The 18,186-nt window shown below is 37.4% G+C and overlaps 2 protein-coding genes across 3 annotated transcripts in view; one reads left to right on the top strand and one right to left on the bottom strand.

Annotated features, from left to right (window-relative positions):
• The window catches only part of RGS20 (regulator of G protein signaling 20), a 97,435-nt gene extending 91,984 nt beyond the window's left edge, over window positions 1-5,451 (top strand). Inside the window, 2 exon segments of the mRNA XM_054594861.1 lie at window positions 721-955; window positions 5,263-5,451. Of these exon segments, the coding sequence (XP_054450836.1) occupies window positions 721-955; window positions 5,263-5,451 (424 nt within the window).
• A 9,510-nt stretch (window positions 5,452-14,961) lies between these two features.
• Window positions 14,962-18,186, bottom strand: part of TCEA1 (transcription elongation factor A1) — a 40,871-nt gene continuing 37,646 nt past the window's right edge. For both annotated transcript variants that reach the window (XM_054595604.1, XM_054595603.1), the window contains exon 10: window positions 14,962-16,478. In XM_054595604.1, the coding sequence (XP_054451579.1) occupies window positions 16,470-16,478 (9 nt within the window). In that variant the 3' untranslated portion in view covers window positions 14,962-16,469. The remainder of the gene's footprint in view (window positions 16,479-18,186) is intronic.

The raw sequence follows: 18,186 nt of genomic DNA on the forward strand, positions 1-18,186 counted from the left end.
GACCATTGTTAAACAGACTATGTTTTCTGACCTCTATATAATTAAATGTAAGTAAAAAATCAACTCAGGGAAAATCCAAAGTCAAGAACAGTGGTTCCCTCAGGGATGGGGAGTCCAACAGCAGTGTGTGAATGTAGCGCCAAGGTAAATGCAGCTGGTGGTGATGGTCTGGTACTTGAGGTAAATGGTGAATTTGTAAATGCTCATTTTTATTGTCGCCCATCCTAAGCCACAGTTATATAACATATTGTTTTCTCCTCTTTAAAATTCTCTTTTGAGTTTTAAAAAATACTAAATAGACACTGACCCACTGCATTGCTATTTTGGAAATCAGTGTGGTCAGGGCTGACTTAGGTCTGTCAATGTGACTGAGGAGTTTTTACTCAGATGATTATAGGATTTTTCTTTACTTCTGTAATTTAAAAACTTTTCCAGGATGTGCCTAGATGCAAACAAGTATGTTCTCAGCAGTCACTCTAGCAATTTGGTTTGCAAGCATTTGGGTGGTAGCCATGCAATCCAGTCAACAATTTGAAAATATCAAACTTGTGTGTTTGTTCTAAAGGCTTAAGGAAACCAAGAAGAGCTCTTTGCCTTCCTAAAATTTCCTAAGTACACACTTTCATTCTCAGAGAGGAAAAAGACGGGTTTCTAGTGGTGAATTCAAATTAACTACCACTAACATAGCCCCCTTTCGTCCTTTCTCCCATCTCTGCTAAGCCCCACTCCTACTCTGGAAGAGGTGAGCGCCTGGGCACAGTCCTTTGACAAGCTAATGCTCACTCCCGCGGGAAGGAATGCTTTCCGTGAGTTCCTCCGAACGGAATTCAGTGAAGAAAACATGCTTTTCTGGATGGCATGTGAGGAACTGAAAAAAGAAGCTAATAAAAGCATTATTGAGGAAAAGGCAAGGATCATATATGAAGACTACATTTCTATTCTTTCTCCTAAAGAGGTAAGTACCTCCCAAAAAGTTTTGTCCCAGGAGGTTGTGGATAAAATTAACCCCTTCAGTGTTTGGTCACCTGGTACAGTTACAGCTACACCAAATATAGAAAATGACTCCACCTAGTATTCATAATACAGTTACTCTTGAACAACCCTGGTTTTAACTGTGCAGGTCCACTTATATGTGGACTTTTTCCAACAAATACAGTAGAGTACTGTAAATATATTTTTCTTTTCCTTGTGATTTTTAAATAACATTCTTTTCTTTAGCTTACTTTATTATAAGAATATAGTATATAATACACATAATATACAAAATATGTATTAATTGATTATTCATATTACCAGTAAGGCTGCTAATCAACAGTAAGCTATTAGTAAAGTTCTGGGGAGTCAAAAGTTCTATGTGGGTTTTTGACTGCACAGGGTTTGGTGCCTCTACTCCTTATGTTGTTCAACGGTCAACTGCATTCAAATCCCTTTGACTACGGTTCCACAAATGGGCTTCAGTGCACCCTGAAATCTGTGAAACATTTTGAGTATTTTTCTGGAGAAAGTATGAGTAACTTTCATCAGATTCTCCAGAAGAGATAGCCTATGCATTTTATTATTAATACTGTTTAAAAATAGTACACCCCATCAGCATTTCTTTAAATAAAAATATCCTTTTATTCTGAGCAATATCTTTTCTATAGGCATCTTTATTTTACATGGTATCATCACTAACATGATACTGATGCTTCAAAGTTCTTCCCCAGGATGCCCTTTTTTAATATCAGAGTAGTTATGGGTGAAATCAAGCAAGTTTTCATCTCTCAGAGTTGTTCCTTCAATGCCAAAATGTAGGCAGTTAGGTTGATCTCAACATGAAGTGCCTTGTAGCTCTAATTATAAAGCCATTCGTTATTTCCTACTATGTGCTAAGAATATAAAGTTAGTAAAACAGGACCTCTTCTATCAGGGAATTCACACACAGGGGGCAGAATGGCATGTCCTAACAGGTTGCAGGTGTAGTGAGCCGTCAACCGTGCGGAGGGGCAGGAATGAGGGAGATGTACTGGGAGAGGCCTTAGACAGACCTAGGATAATAGAAAGGAAATTATGAGAAACACAATGGATGAAGACATCCCAGAGGATAGGACTAAATGAGCCAAGGATAAAAGTATTTAGTCACATCACAGTGAAAGTATCAACAGTTTGATGTGGCATGTTTACCGAACATGTAGGGCAGATGGCAGGCAGCAGGGGGAAAGTAAGAAACATGGATTCTCCAAGAGCATCAAGAAATTGGGAGCCATGCTGAGATTTTCTACTGTTTATCTGGGATGCCCCTGGATTTTAGACTGGTCATTTCATCAGTCTAAATTTGGAGTTTGAAGACCATTATGGCTGCAGAATAGATTAGGAGGAGACCAGAGGCAGGGGACCAAAACTACTCTGTTTGAGTAGTTCAAACAGATGTGATGAGAACCTGAGAGTCCAGCTGAAGAGAAACTAGAGAGGAAGGGTGTGATTTGAGGGAAATCCCAGAGTCTCAAATGACTGCTGCAAGTATGTTTTGGGTAGACCAGATGGTGGGCTAGTTCGCTGAAATTGGGCAGGCAGGATGGGGAGTATGTTTGGGAGAAATACAGCCTGGCTCAGTTTTGCCTCCTTATGTTTGTTCGCTCTGTGATGTTGGAGATACTCAGTTGATAGGTATAAATATGGAGCTCAGAATGTTATTTGCATTTTGGAATAATAAAAAACAAGATAGTTTTTGTCCTTTAATTTACGGCTTCTGCATATTTTCATTTTGCAAGATTTTTCGTCACTATCCTCTAAGGCATTATACAAACAAAATTTACATTATAGAAACCTCTTAGCAAACTTGTGAAGCAAAAATTATACCAAAAATGACCTTTTCCTCCCAAATATAAGCATCAATTACTTGAAATATAAAAGCTTAAAAAATTTGCCCTGGTCAATGTGGCTCAGTTGGTTTGAGCAACAGCCCATACACTAAAGTACTGTGGGTTCGATTCCCAGTCAGGGCACATGCTTAGGTTGCATGTTTGATCCCTGGTCAGGGCACATATGGAATGCAACTGATCATCATATCGATGTTTTTGCCCTCTCTCCCTTCCTCTCTCTATAAATGTGTCCTCAGGTGAGGATTTAACAAAAAAAAAAAAAAATTAAGAGCATAGACTTCGGGGTCAGGTTCACTTGGGTTTGAACTCCAGTTCTGTCATTTAATAACCTTGAGTGTATTTCTGAACCTCAACTTCCTTATATCCATGAAGGGGCATCACCATTTGCCCAGACATTGGGAGGACTGAGAGGGAGGGTAATGCAAAGTGCTAGTCCCAGCCCCTGGCACAGTAGGTGCACCCCAGGCAGCCACTCTCAGTAACTTCTGTGCATTCAGCTATCCTGACCAGACACCGTCCCCACCAAGCACTCATAGGGACACTATATGGAGATTTTAAAGAATGAAACAGTCCCATTTGCACCTTCACTGTTTGTGAACTGAAATTCTTTAATGTTTTCTACAGTAATTCAGTCTAGTTCTCTAACAAGAGCAGGAACTTTCCTCCTTTTAGCCACAATTATGTATTGAGTGCCCCCTTGGAAGGAGCTGTGCTCCTAAGAACTGGGCCCTTATACTCAAGAAGCATCTAGGAGAGGCTTGTCCAGCAGTGAGCGCTGCCCTACAGATAAGCTCAGGGGGGTTGGGAAGGCTTCCCAGGACAGGGAGGGATATCTAAACCAAGACGTGAAGGAGAGAAGTACACTCAGCCAGGTGGAAGGGGGTGGGGGGGGGGGTAGCGTATATTCTAAACAGAAACAACAAAGAAAAACTAATTCTAGCTGCTTTTAAGTTCCAACTGAATTCCAAGTTCTTTAAATTTGTGCATGAAATAGTGAACTGAGAATTTAGTGGAAGCAGATCATGAAAGGGCTTGTAAGTTTCAGCTTGGAACTTGTAAGCTTTGGACTTGATCCTGAGAGCACAGCAAGCCAGTGCAAGGTTTGCACTTTCGAAAGATCCCTCTGGCCGACCCCCTGGAGTAGTTTGGAAAGGCACTAGATTGGCAGCAGGAGACCAGTTAGGAGGCTGGAAAACAAATCCAGCAGTAAATGGTCAGTGAACCTCCACAAGGGGCACAGTAGAGAGGAGGGAAAAGTGGACAGATTACAGAAGTGTTAAAGGGGTAGGGTCGCCAGGACAGGGTGAATGAATATAGAGCCAGAAGGAAAATGAAGGATGAGCAGGATTTGGGTGGAAATGAACAGTTCCATTCCTTCACAGGCTATTCAAGAATAAAAGTATTGGGTTTGAGTTACCCATGACTAGGCAAAAGGGGCTTTCCAGGAGGAAGGTGGAGATATGCATCGTGAAAGATACATCACTGAAGTCAGTATTTAATGACTTAGCTAATCATATTTTGAGTTTTATATTAAACAAATGTGCATTGCATAGCATCAGAACTATCATGGCCCTCTGGTGCAGAGACGGTCTGGCTTAGACCTGTACGCATTTGTCTGGTGCCCTACGAAAAGTCTGAGCCCAGTAACTTGCTCTCCCCTGGGGGACAGCCTTGTCTGGGATAAGCCAGCATCAGCACAAGAAAAGCCAACATCGCCTAAGGCCTGAATGAATTCCAAGCATTTTAAATAAATTCTTGAATCCTCACCAGCTAGCATCATCATCATCCCCACTTTTTGGAGTTCATTAGGGTAGTTTACTTTGCCGAAGGGCCCACAACTAGCAGTGAGAGTGCTGGGACTTAAACACAGGTCCCATGATTTTAACCCTTTATGGTGCTTCTCAGTTGACTCACTTCACCAGCCGGCCTAGCGCTTGTTCCCAGAAATCTGAAATTGTGTTCTAGTGGCTACAGTCTGGGGCCTCCAGGTTTTAGCCCTAATGCTATTAGGAAATTGGCAAGGGATAAGTCTGTGCACGCTTTTTTCATTTTAAACAAGCAAAGCAATGTTGTGGTTTTCTAAAGCAGTGTGATCCCCACCAGCATGACCTGAAACTTGTGAGAAATACACATCATCAGCCCCTCCCCACACCTACTGAGCCTGAGACTTCTCAGGTGGGACCCAGAATCTATTTAACAAGCCATCCCGGGGCTTCTGCTGCCACTGAGGTTTGAAAACCCCATCTTCATTATGCATTCACTTTCTCTTTCAGCAGCTTAGATTTTTGGATGACCTTGGTTGGTTTGGAATTTTTAAAAACCAGAACAAGCTATGGGGGTTTGGGATGGATTTCCCAAGAGAAATGTATCAAATACTGCTCTTATTTTTTTCTATTGACAGGTCAGTTTAGACTCCCGAGTAAGAGAAGTCATCAATAAGAACATGGTGGAGCCATCCCAACACATATTCGATGACGCACAACTTCAGATATACACCTTAATGCACAGAGACTCATATCCCCGATTCATGAATTCTGCTGTCTATAAAGATTTGCTCCAGTCCTTATCTGAGAAATCAGCGGAAGCATAGGATATTATTAAATATATTTATTATTAATAATGAAAACTCATGGATGATATCTAGTACAGGGAATTTAGACATAGCAGTGTCTTCTGCTGGAATAATACTTGGGCTATTTTCATAGCAGATGCTTCCTTTCACAAAAGGCTATATATTCACAATATAAATTGCAGCCACCTTTAGTGATACTTTTGAAAAAGTGGGTAGGGCTGTCTTAGAAAGATACTATATTTACATTTACAGTAACAGTAGCATGTTCTGAATGGCAAAGGGTACAATGTAAGACACCTTACTGCCTGGAGCACGTACATCACTGGAGCACACTGGGCTGCTTTTGTTCTGCATGAGTTGAGTACCTGATTACTAGCCTCCCAAAGAAAAGACATCGGGGTGTTTCTCAGATACTCCTTCATTCCAGGAAGCTCAGTGCTGGATATTTCACTTATCAGAGCCATTACAGAACTCAAATTCCCATTTCTTAAAGATGTGACCACCTCTTGTAAAAAACAAAAAAGGGGGGGTCCCACTTAATCTTAGAGTACATGTAATTAGGTACATACATGTGCATGTGTATCTATCTATGGTTAATGTATAGTGCTGCACTCTGAAGTGCACCAGTCTCAAATGTTTGGTAAAAGAACTAGTGCTTAGAAAATGCTTTTTGTTGAAAATTTACCATTATCTTATCAGAATCTGCCAACCTAAAGAACAAATTTTTAAGTTTACCACTTGGCCATGTTCATAACAAAACTTTCAAATACGCATATTTCCATTTTATTATTGAAAGAAATATAGGCATTTTCACTCTAAAAAAATAAAGCACAAGAATTTTACCTCAATCTTTACTTTTTTTGCACGTAAATATTTGGGAAATATAAGATTAAGTAGGGATACATGCACGACACCTTTTAGCTCCCACCTGAGAATTTTGCTTTTAGATCCCAATATTTTTAAGACAGGCAAATGAAATAACTTCACAGTTTGCTGGTAAAAATACTGGTTTGTAGTCTTAAACATCCTGAATAAAGCCCATTACTACAATGAATGGGAAAGACATCTATGAATGAGGTGACTGCAAACGACATCCATATCTGGAATCCTTTGAGTAGTGGGTTAGAAGTTCATTTGCAAGAGGCCCACAGCCCGCTTCAGCCTAAATGGGATTCTTTCCTCTTGGTCATCTCCCTCACCTAGCCTTTCAGTCTGATGATTTCTGCACTTTCTTCAAACCCCAAACCTAAGCCCCTTGCCCTTATTCTTGGTAAACCATCTTACACCCTACTATGACAGTGGTGTCCCTAACCCCCTTCAACATCCTGTGTAATCTATAAATATGTATAGATCAGCCTCTATTCCTGCCTCCTTCGGTCCAGTCCAGAGAACAGTATTATTTCCTCCAAGGCATGAGCTCCTTACGTGTGTTTTTTTATTCCATATCCAGGTTCTTATTTTTTCATTTTCATTAGACAAAGAGGACATTATTGTGATTAAGGCACAAACCCTGCCCTCTAGTAGTTTTCATTCAAGTAAGGGCAACAGATGTGTCCAGGACAGCTACAATGAACTGTAGTTAAGTAGTCTGACAGTGAATAACTAAGCTATGGAGTCTTTAAGAGCTATGGAAAGGTTTCAGCAGAGGAAACACCAAAGCTAAAACCAATAGAGCGAAATGTGTGTGCACGTGTGTGCGCGCGTGTGCGTGCGCGTTTTGGGGCAGAGGTAAAGGGCGGGTATTCATAATTGAAGCAATCCCAAATAAAATACTGGGTAGGAGGTAACTTAACGACATGTAAAAGATGCTGGGAATTAAATTAGATGGAGGGAGCTAATGGTTGAGATTTTAGGCTGGAGTATTCACTTGGGATTTTTCAATACGTAGATGAATGAGACTGCCTGGAGTTACAGTACAGAAAAAGCTGAAGACGACTCCTTGCAAGGATGGAGAGAAACAAGAATTCCCAGAAGAGATTTAGAAGGATCTGCTTCAATATAGGAAAGAAGAAAGCCAGGGCATGTGGGCGTATGACAGCAAATGAATGGGAGTGCTCCAAGGGGACAGTGGTACACAGTGGTAAATTAAATGCTTTTATCTAGAACTTTGCTCCATCGACTTTTCCCTACCTCTGATATTGTACACTTGACCTTGACTTTTCCCATACTGTAAGCATCCTTGGACTCCCCAGTGAATAACAAACCTGCCATTCATAACTGCTGATTCTTCTCATCAAACTTTTCACAATAGTCTATTCCTGCTGTGTCCATGCCTCATCTCCTCATTTGCTCCCTGAACAATCCAGGGTGTCTATCGGTTTAACACCATTTTCCTGGTCTTCTCTGTGGACTGCTCGGGTTCCTCACATCATTGACGATGCCTTGTTGGGAACAATACTTCCTGTCCTGAGACGCTCTCCTTGTTCTCCATATTCTTTCTCGTTTTTATCCATAGGTGGTAGAGCACAGCAGCTAAGGGTTTGGGCTGTGAAGCCAGACTTTCTAATTCCTCCATTCACTGTGCGGAGCCTTTCTGGATGTTTCCTTTTCCATAACAATGGGGACAATCATGGTACCATATCCTTGACATTGCTGCGAGGATTAAAACTACCAACGTAAAGTATAATAAGCATTTCCTACATGGCAGTTATTGCTATTACTAGTCCACTAAATGTCATGGCCCCTAAGGTTTGGGCTTTGTCTTACTTTTCTGACTAATCTATACGCTCTCCCTTGGTTCTCATATCCTGTTCTCATTGTTTAACTACCAATATACTCATGGCTACCGAACAGGATCTGGCTTAGCCTTTCTCCTAAGTTGAGTCAGCTGCCAGTTGAACATCTCCACTCATATATTCCAGGGATGAGTGAAACTCATGTCTTAATTTTGACTTATCTCCCCACTCCCTCACTCCCCTCCTTACCCCGCCCCTGCCTATAGCCCCAATCACTCAAGCCAGTCACCAAGCCTCTTCTGTGGTTGTTAAATTTGACTCTTCCCACCCTTTCTCCTCCCAAACAGAATCACCAAGCCCTGCTGATTTTATCTCCTAAATATTTATGTCTCCTCCTTCTCTCTCTGACCCCCATTCTGTCAGCATCATTGCCCAATTGCCTCATAACAGGTCTCCCTGCACCCATCTCTGCCAAATCCATCTTTCAGAATGCCAAAGGATGATCACTCTCACATAAAAATCCGCTTGTCACTGTCCCTCCACTCCCTGGAATCTTTAGTAGTTCCCAATTACCTGGAGTACAAATACCAAAGTTTTGGCATGGTGTACAAGCAAGGGCCTCAACAGTCGGGCTAACAGCTCCCTAGCTAACCCCACACACATTTTAGGCTCCAGGGTATATACTTACAGAAAAAGGTGTGTATACAACATCGTACTTTCCTAAATGCTCAGCACGACTTAATTTATACTTCCTGTATCCCTTACCCCCTAAAATGCCACCCTTCACTCAGCTAACTTCTATCATTCCTTCAAAATTTACCTCACATATTACCTCCTCCAAGAAGCCTCACCTAACCTCCTAAGTCATATTTCTGTTGTGTGGGGTGCTTTCAGTGTTCCAGGAATATCGTGTACAAATATTTATCATCTCAGTTGGTAAGATCCAGTGGCATTGAAAATGCACCTTATCAACTATTTTATATACAATGCAGTCAGCTGTCACTTAACAATGGGTATATGTTCTAAGAAATGTGTTGTTAAGCAATTTCTTCAGTGTGGGAACATCATAGAGGTGCACCTACACAAACCTAGAAGGTAAAGCCTACTACACACCTAGGCTATGTGGTATAGACTATTGCGCCTGGACTACAAACCTGCACAGCATGTTACTACACTGAATACTGCAGGCAATTATAACACAATGGTAAGTATTTGTGTATCGAAATATATCTAAGTATAAAGGTACAGCAAAAACATAGCATAAAAGATAAAAAATGGTGCTTCTCTCTAGAGCACTTACCATGAATGGATCTTCCTGGACTGGAAGGTACTTTGGGCGAGCGAGTGGTGAGTGAAGGTGGAGGTCTTGGACATTACTGTGCACCACTGTTGACTTTATACGCACTATACACTTAGACTACACTAAATTTATAAAACATGAAATTAAGTATGAAAGAAAATGATACAATCAAGAGACAGTATGTATGAGACTCTGCTGCTGTAATACAGCATATGGTTTCACAGCCCAATTTCTTTTTTTGTAAGTAGAAAGAGAACACTCTAAAATGACAATAGTAAATACACAAACCATTAACATTCCTTTATTAACACTGTCAAGTATTAGGTGCTGCCCATTATCTGAGCGGCAGCACGGGTGTGTTTACACCAGCATCACCACAAGTGTGAGTAATGTGCTGTGCTAAGGTGGTGACGACACGCCTAGGGAACAGAGATTTTTCAGCCCCACTGTAATCTCGCGGAACCACTGTCATATATGCGGTCCATCACTGACTGAAATGTCATTATGTAGCACATGACTCTATGGAGCTTAGAACAGTATTCAATAAATGTAGAACTGAGTTTCATTATGAAAACTTTCCAGAGCTATAAAAGAAAAATTCCATTTCAAATTTTTTCATAATGTGTTACATCTCAGAAGTATCATCACAGCCCATGTGACTACAGAACTGTTACTATGAATCAACCAGTGGATAAATCTGTAGTGCCCTCTATGTATATGTATATGAATAAATCCTGAAGTCACTACCAAAGTATCTTACAAATTCAATGTAATTCCAAGAATTCTTTTGTAAAGTCTCAAAGTAAAACTTGACAAGCTGATTTGGTTAGGATAGATAGCTCTCCATTTGGAAAAATGTTTATAAAAACAAACAAATTTCAAATGGTTTAAAGATCTAAAAGCCTTTTTAAAAAGAACATTATAAGACTATTAGAAGAAAATGTAGGCAATATTTCTATAACCTCAGATTAAAAGGTCTCCCCTAAACCAAACATACAATCCAGAAACCATAATACTGATTGGATTATATTTTTAAAAACTTAATTCTGTACCACAAGACATCATAAAAATAACTAACACACAAATATTAGACTGTAAAAAGACTAAGGATTCCTAAACGGAATGTATTAGCAGTGCCTACAAATTAATAATACAGACAAATTTGACCTTATAGAAAAAAAAGGAAAGATAAAAAAGAAAAAAATAAAACCAAAAGGTTAAGGAATAAGCATTAAAAAAAAAGATAAGCATAATAAACACAAAAAGATAAGCATATGAACACAAATTAAAACAATATAATGGTTATTTCCCCCTAGATTTGCAAAAATAAAAAGGATTGATAATAACCAATATTAGCAAAGGTGTCAAGAAATAGGCATTCATACCTTCTTGACATGCAGGTAAATAAACTAGTATTATTGCTTTTTGGAAAGGAACCTGGCAATACCTACCACTCTGAATGTGCATATCCACCAGCAGAGCAGTTAAACTTCTAAGATGCTCTCCTACAAATCATCAAAGCAAAAACTACCCACAGTGAATATTTTGAAAGAGAATGTAATATACCCTCAGACTGCTCTATAGTAAAAATGAATGTGCTGATCTACATGCACCAACGAGTATTCTAAGGTAAACTATTAAGTGAAAAAAAGCAAGTTGTAGGATAAGTACATGTTCCCATTTGTAATGTTAATGATCATTCCAAAAAAAATCCCCCGACTAAGCTGGGTAGTATCCCAAGGTCTTTACAAATTATTGTTTCATGCCCACCCATAACCCAAAAAGGTAGCATGGTATTCCTCTTTCCAGTTGAGGCACAGATGCGGAGCACCTTGCTCAAAGTCCCACAGCTAGACTAAGTGGTCTAAGATTTTAATATGAGCAGATCAAAAGCCCATGCTCTTAACCACAATGCAATGCCGATTTCCTAGAGGACCTAGACAGCCCAGTATGAATATGTACACACAAATATGCTGATGGGAAATAGAAAATTACAGAACCAGGAAGATCATTTTCTCTAGTTCATGATCTTGACCTCAAAGATAAAGGTAATAAAACCAGTTTCACAGGGTGGTCATTAAGAGTAGCTGTCAACCAATCCTCTCTGCTTTTAGAACCTGTGAAGGTGAATATAACACAAAGTAAACATTTATAAAAAATTGGCCTTCAAAATAAACACTACTGTTTTACACAAGTCAAACAGTGAGAGCTTTTTTTTTCTTCTTCCTGTTACTGCATTTGGAGCTAAATCACCTAAGTTTCCTGGCATGTGCATAATTAAAAACTTTCATTTTGAACCATCTAAAGTACAGCAGTCACCAAGCAGGATGCATCCTGAGTAATTCCAACTTAATCTCATAGGGGATGAAATTGTGGTCTTGACATTATCATCTATCCACTAAATTACCTGTCCCAGAGATACATTATGGAATGGAGAATCATCAAAATATTAACAATAAGAAAACTAGGGAGTTAAAATTTTATTAGCTTAAGAATGGAAAACCTAACTACATACACAGTATGGCGACTAGGGTTAACAATACTGCACTGTATCTTTGCAAGTTTTCAGAGAGTAGATTCTGAAAGCTCCCATCTCAAGAAAAAAAAAAAAATTGGAACTACTTGTGTGATCGACGTTAACTGAACTTATTGAGGTAATCATTTCACAATATACACACAGATCAGATCATAATCTTGTACCTCTAACTTTTAATACATTATATCAATTGTATTTCAATTTTGTTTCTAATGGGTAGATTATTAACAAGCATTTAGTCTATGAACATGTTTTGATAAATTTAAAGAGGATTAAGACTGCAATTAAGGTGCAGGGGGGGGAGTGGGGAGATGGGACAGATCATTGAAATAATCCTGATGTAAGTCAGCCTGATACTGACCTGTGACTTTAATGGGTCTTCCAGATCACCCATGCTTCTGCAATTACTGGAAATCTCAGTATTACTTGCATAGGTTTTAATGTTCTGACATCATTCTTTATTTAAAATCATTGTACATTTAACTCACATCTTCATCCAAAACAACTGAGGATTTAGAACAATTTTTTTAGTTGCTTGATAAAGAAATCTACCTCAAATTAGTTTAAACACGAAGAAAATTGGTTGGCTTTCATTAACAGTGAGTCCAGGGCAGTTCTGGCTTCCACAAGGCTTGATCCAGTCAATCAATGTTATTAAAATCTTCTCTTCATCTCAGCTTCCCTAGGCTACCACACACACAGAGGGTCTCTGCACATTGTAGACAAAACGGTACAGGGAGCCCAATGCAGCTCCTGCTGGCTTAGCTATTCCAGTAGAGTTTCTCTCTTTTTAAAAACAATTTATCATCTTTTTTTAATTTTTATTTTTAGAGAGAGGGGGAGAGAGAGAGGAAGAAAAACATCTATGTGAAAGAAAAACATCTATCAGTTGCCTCCCATATGTACCCGGTGGATTGAATCTGCAACCCAGGCATGTGCCCCAACTGAGAATCAAACCAGTGACCTCTTGGTTTGCAGGATGACACCCAACCAAGCACCAGCTGGGGCTCTCCCATATTTCATGTAGTAATCCCAGGGAAGAGCACAGGGTGGGGTGGGAGGCTGTGAATGACAGACCCCTCAGAGTCACATGGAAGTGAGAAGGTATGCCCTAAATCAACCAGAAAAACATGTTGGGGACTAGTGTCCAAAAGACAAAAGGTACAGCGGTGACATTCCAATCCAATGCTCTCACATTTCGGGTTTCTGTTTTAAAAAAAAAATCAGCTATACTTTCAAGTAAATTACAAAATTATCTTGACTATCTATTGTAAAACACATTTAAGGGTAAAAAAAAAGGTCTTTTATTTCAAAGCAGCTCAGTCATGTCATTATGGAAACACTTGGGCAAATTTAACTAGACTGTATGATGTTATCACATAGTAAATGTTGTTTCTATCTTTGCAGTCATGGCTATTAAAGAAAAAAAAATAGATGTCTTTGTATAGCACCCAGGGAGAGGTACCAGAACAAGGTAAGTCATTAAGGTAGTCATATGTGCTTTCATTTTCCATCCGCCGGTTGAATAAACAAGAGTACACAAGTTGATTTGAAAAAAAAAATTGCTTTTCAATTAATAATAAAACTGTTGCATCACTTTGCAGAATTGAAGTACCGAAAGAGATCTTCCAAGACTCTCAGCTCATTACATTCCTTCCTGTAAAGTTGGAATCTAAATCACTGCCAACCAGTGCCTATCTAGCCCACCTCTGTAGGTACATCTTGGCTCTAATACTGACAGGAAAAAATGTAATGCACTGATAGAAACACAACCAAGAAAAACTATTTTATGAGTACTTACTATGTAACAAGCATTCTTCTGGGTGCTAAAAATAGAGCAGTGAACAAGTTTCCCATAAAAACTTACCAAATCCATTTTTACTAAATTACAGCTATAGTTATCTAACAGCCACAGGACAAGATTTTTCTAATGTACTTCTAGATTATTTTTGACTGACTTCAATTTACTTAAGCTTTCCTTCAACATAATTCTTTTCATTACTACCTAGGAACCCATCGGTGACTCTGTTCTATTTTCTGTGAAATAACATCTTCAATGTTGGTACTTTGCTTATTTTTTTTTTTTTTGAAACTGAGAGAAGTACCTGGATTTTGCCAGTGATTACTCACATGACATTTCCCATGGGATATTCGTGAATAGCTAATTTTCTAGTTAAAAGTATGTTGAAAGGGTTTGAGGGGATAACTGATTAAAACTCTTTAAATCACAAAGTCTTAACTGTAGTTTTTATTTTAAAAAGTAAGTTCAATTCAAATCCCACATTACACTTTGGCCTGTAAAGTTAATCACGCTGTACCTATACAAATTAGAAGTATAACCTGTTATTTCTTTTTGCCTCATTAATACTTTAAATTTTTTTTTCAATTTTTAAGGTATATACAGATTTCAATGTTTGGGTGTAAATATTTCAGAACTTTTTGCCATGGTTTAACAAAGCTTATAAACCAATGCTCAACACCTCTCAGGTGAGCAAGAAAACAAAGATGATTATTTTCTGCTTTCCCAGTATGGTTTCTTCATTAATCACCACATTTGCCTAACTCAATTCCTCTGAATGTTCAATAAATGCAGGTACTTGGTCCTAGAAATATTATCAAAGGTAATATTTGATAATATTTATTTCTAGTTATTTAGTTACTTTATAACTAGCTAATAATTTCTGATAGTGGACTATTTATATTTAGTCCCTCATGTTACATTAAGTGCACACATGGCATATGCTCACAGGCTCTACTCAGAACCATCCCTGTACCCCTTATCAGCGATCCAAACAGAGAAGAGAAACACGCTCTGTACTACCGTTAAACACTAGTTTTTACTAAAACCAGTAGGCATCACTTAATTAAAACTGTACTTTAAGAACACTTTGGTAGTTGGGAGAGGAAAACTTTTTAACAAAAGGTAAAGCAAGCTTCTATGTTAAATAAAATGAAAAAAAATGTGATATAATTTAATAACAAGAAACTTTATTGAATTACAAATTTTAAAATGCATCACAGTTTAAAAATGGAACTATTTTAATTTTATTCTTCTTAAAACTCATTCTTTCAAAAGTGTACTTTATTTTTCAAATGATAACACAAAAGGTTAACGTGTAAATTGGCAAAGTAAAGATGGAATGACACCAGTGGGCCAGGTCTTATATATGGTTCCTTAATGACCTTTAAATGTTGTCTTCTGTATTACATCAAACTGATTTCCAACAAGAAATAAGAAAATGAGAGCAAAGTTGGAGTAAAGCATGTACTAAAGTCTTTCTGTAGGTGTTTGAGAGAATACAGATTTAGAATGGTAAGTAGTAGACTTTGTAACAGTGGCCTGTTAAGATGGGCTACAGCAATTATACCCTAAGAAACCTGTGTAAAAATCACTTTCTTATTCCTAACAGAACACTGACACACACTTAAACAAAAAGTAAAACTTAATTGTAACATCTGTACTATAAAAAGGGTTGCATTATAACCCATATATTCAGTTTGTTCAACAACCTTATTGTGTAACAGAAAAAGCTCAATACACTCAGGACAAAAATATTTTCTATCAACCTCAATATGAAAAGATTTATATAATCCTTAAACTTAATTCTTGGCCAGTAGAGATTTCCAAATCAAAATCAAATCATGAACTGTTTATAATAATTACATTATAATAAAATGCTAACATTTCCCCTAATATGCCTTTCTATGAGGGGAAAAAAATTAGACGCTTTTATTCTTTGCCTGTGCTGGGATTTATGAAAAGCTTACTAAACTAAACAGTGTTCTGCAAAACTAAAATACACTATTAAGTCAAACAGGTAAGTAAACAACAAAACCAAACTGATTTTGACAAAGTCAAGTCATGTTTCCAAAAGTAAACTCTATTTAAAGAACAAGAAACAAACATATACAAGAAATTACAAGAAATGATGATCATGGTTAGTTACAAATGCAAAATAATATCTAATTATTCCAGACTTGTGAATATAAGAATTAAAACCAATTTCATATGCCAGTTCAAATATTATATACAATTTAGATTAAGCTGGTCAAGTATTATTTGAATACACACCACATTTCATAAACTTAAAATTATATTACCTCTCCTTTAATATTTGTAGGTATACGCCAAAAAGGGGAAATATGTAATTTTCATTTATGTATTAACTGAGCATAACATTTCTACTGTATGTGTTTCAGACTGTAAAAAAGTTATTTTTAAGAAGCAAAAAAGGTAAAAATAAATTGCCAGAAGTTTAATTGATAAAAGTGTAATATCAATTACTTATAAAAATGAAAAAAATGTTTGAAACAGATACCATACAATTATTATGTAGTCTCCCTACTGATATGAAACTACGGAAGTCATTTAAGGAAGGATGCTATGTCAAAAACAGACTAACCCAAGGGATGCATTTTCTTTAAAAATCTGATTTGCAGAAAAACTAGTTCCCTGGCCTAGTTTTAAAGCTAATTACAAAATCCATTTTCTCAATGGTCCAGACATTTTGCCGTTTCTTCTGACTCAACAGAACTGTCAAAAAAGAAGAAAAATTTATGAAACTTTTAAATACAAACAATAGGGTGTATCCCTTCCCCAATTTAACACAGCATATGCGTTATACTGCTAAGGGCATTTTTTTAAAAAGATGCTATTTGATTGGTTAAATATTAATAATCACCTATGTTAAGCATTCAACTTTTCCAACTTAGAATTAGGAGAAGTATATAACTAAAGTAGTATAAAATTTTTTAAAAAATTAAGACCCTCTCTTCTAGACCTAACAGTATGGTAGTTACCAGAGAGGAAGTGGGTTTGGAGAAAGATGAAGAGGGGATAGAGGGTCAAATACATGACAGAAGGAGACAAGACTTTGGGTGGTGAGAACACAATGTAATATACTACAGAATCATACTATATATTATAGAATCTTACACCTGAAATTTATAATGTTATTAACCAATGTTACACCAATAAATTTAATTTAAAAAGAATAAAAAGAAATCCTTGTTAGTGTTTTCAGGTTAAAAAAATGAATTCTAAATTTGGACTTTTAGAGTAAGCCACTCAAGGTATCAGCTTTCTACAGTAAATTGAACTTTCTTAAATCTAATAGGTCCTACGTCATAACATGCTACAAACTGCCTATATTCAAAACAAACTGTTATATACCCTATACTACTACTATTACTACCACTACTACTAATAATAGTAATCCATCATGCAAAATAAATCTAAAGAGAGCTATCTGGAAAAGCCAGATTTGCTCAATAGGACTGGGGGAAAAGTATGAATATCCCTCTTAGACTAATGTTAAAACTTCTGCAAACTCAGGATAAGAAACACTCATTCAAACCATGAAGGCACTCTCAAAACCAGAAACTTTCCAGCTCAGAACTAAATCTTTCTGTATAATAAAATGGGTACTTGATTTCAACCCCTAAAATAGTTCCTAGGGCAAAAGTCCCACACCATATTTGTGGAAGATACTCCCCCACTTGTCTATCTTTGAATTCATTTCTGATTTTCAGAAAATGCTTTAACCTATGTGAATAATTCAAAATAAACATTAGACTAAAAAGTCTATGTAAAGTGTAATCAAAAAAATAATCTTGTACAAACTTCACAAAAACTAATAAAAATAGTTAGCATTTTTGGAACACCAACATTTATAAGGCACTTTAAATATATTACTTTTACTCACCACCACAACCTGTAAGGTAGGTATTATTTACATTTAATACATGATAAAATTACAATTTAGTAAGGGTAAGTGGCGAAGGAGTTAAAAACCTATCTGGCTCCAAAGACTGTATTCTTACATGTGAGCCTCCCCAACTCCACACTCCTAACATTCCCGTATCTATTAACAGTAAAAATGATCTCAAGACTGGTATGTAATTCTTCTCCCAATTTTAAGTTATATTACTGTGGCTCACAGAAATCACTCAAGAATGAATCATTTAAGTAACAAACTTGCCTGTGTGGGGCTAATTCAAGAATATATAGGCAATGTGAAGGCTCTGGGAAAAGCCTACAAAACCATGAAAATGTTCATGTGTAATTCCTAACATAACAGTAAAATCATTAGACTGGATATCAACAAATTTCTCCACAATCAAAATCTAGGAAGAGAAGTAATACATATGGACAGATTTTTTGCAAGTACAGAGTCAAAGCAATTAAATGAGTATAGTATATACAGGACTGTGATACAGTAATCACACATGTAAGATTCAAT

Source organism: Pteronotus mesoamericanus, unplaced genomic scaffold (assembly GCF_021234165.1).
Source record: "Pteronotus mesoamericanus isolate MK-2021 breed Mesoamerican mustached bat unplaced genomic scaffold, CSHL_Meso_final scaffold_54, whole genome shotgun sequence".
In the NCBI taxonomy this organism is placed as follows: Eukaryota; Metazoa; Chordata; class Mammalia; order Chiroptera; family Mormoopidae; genus Pteronotus; species Pteronotus mesoamericanus.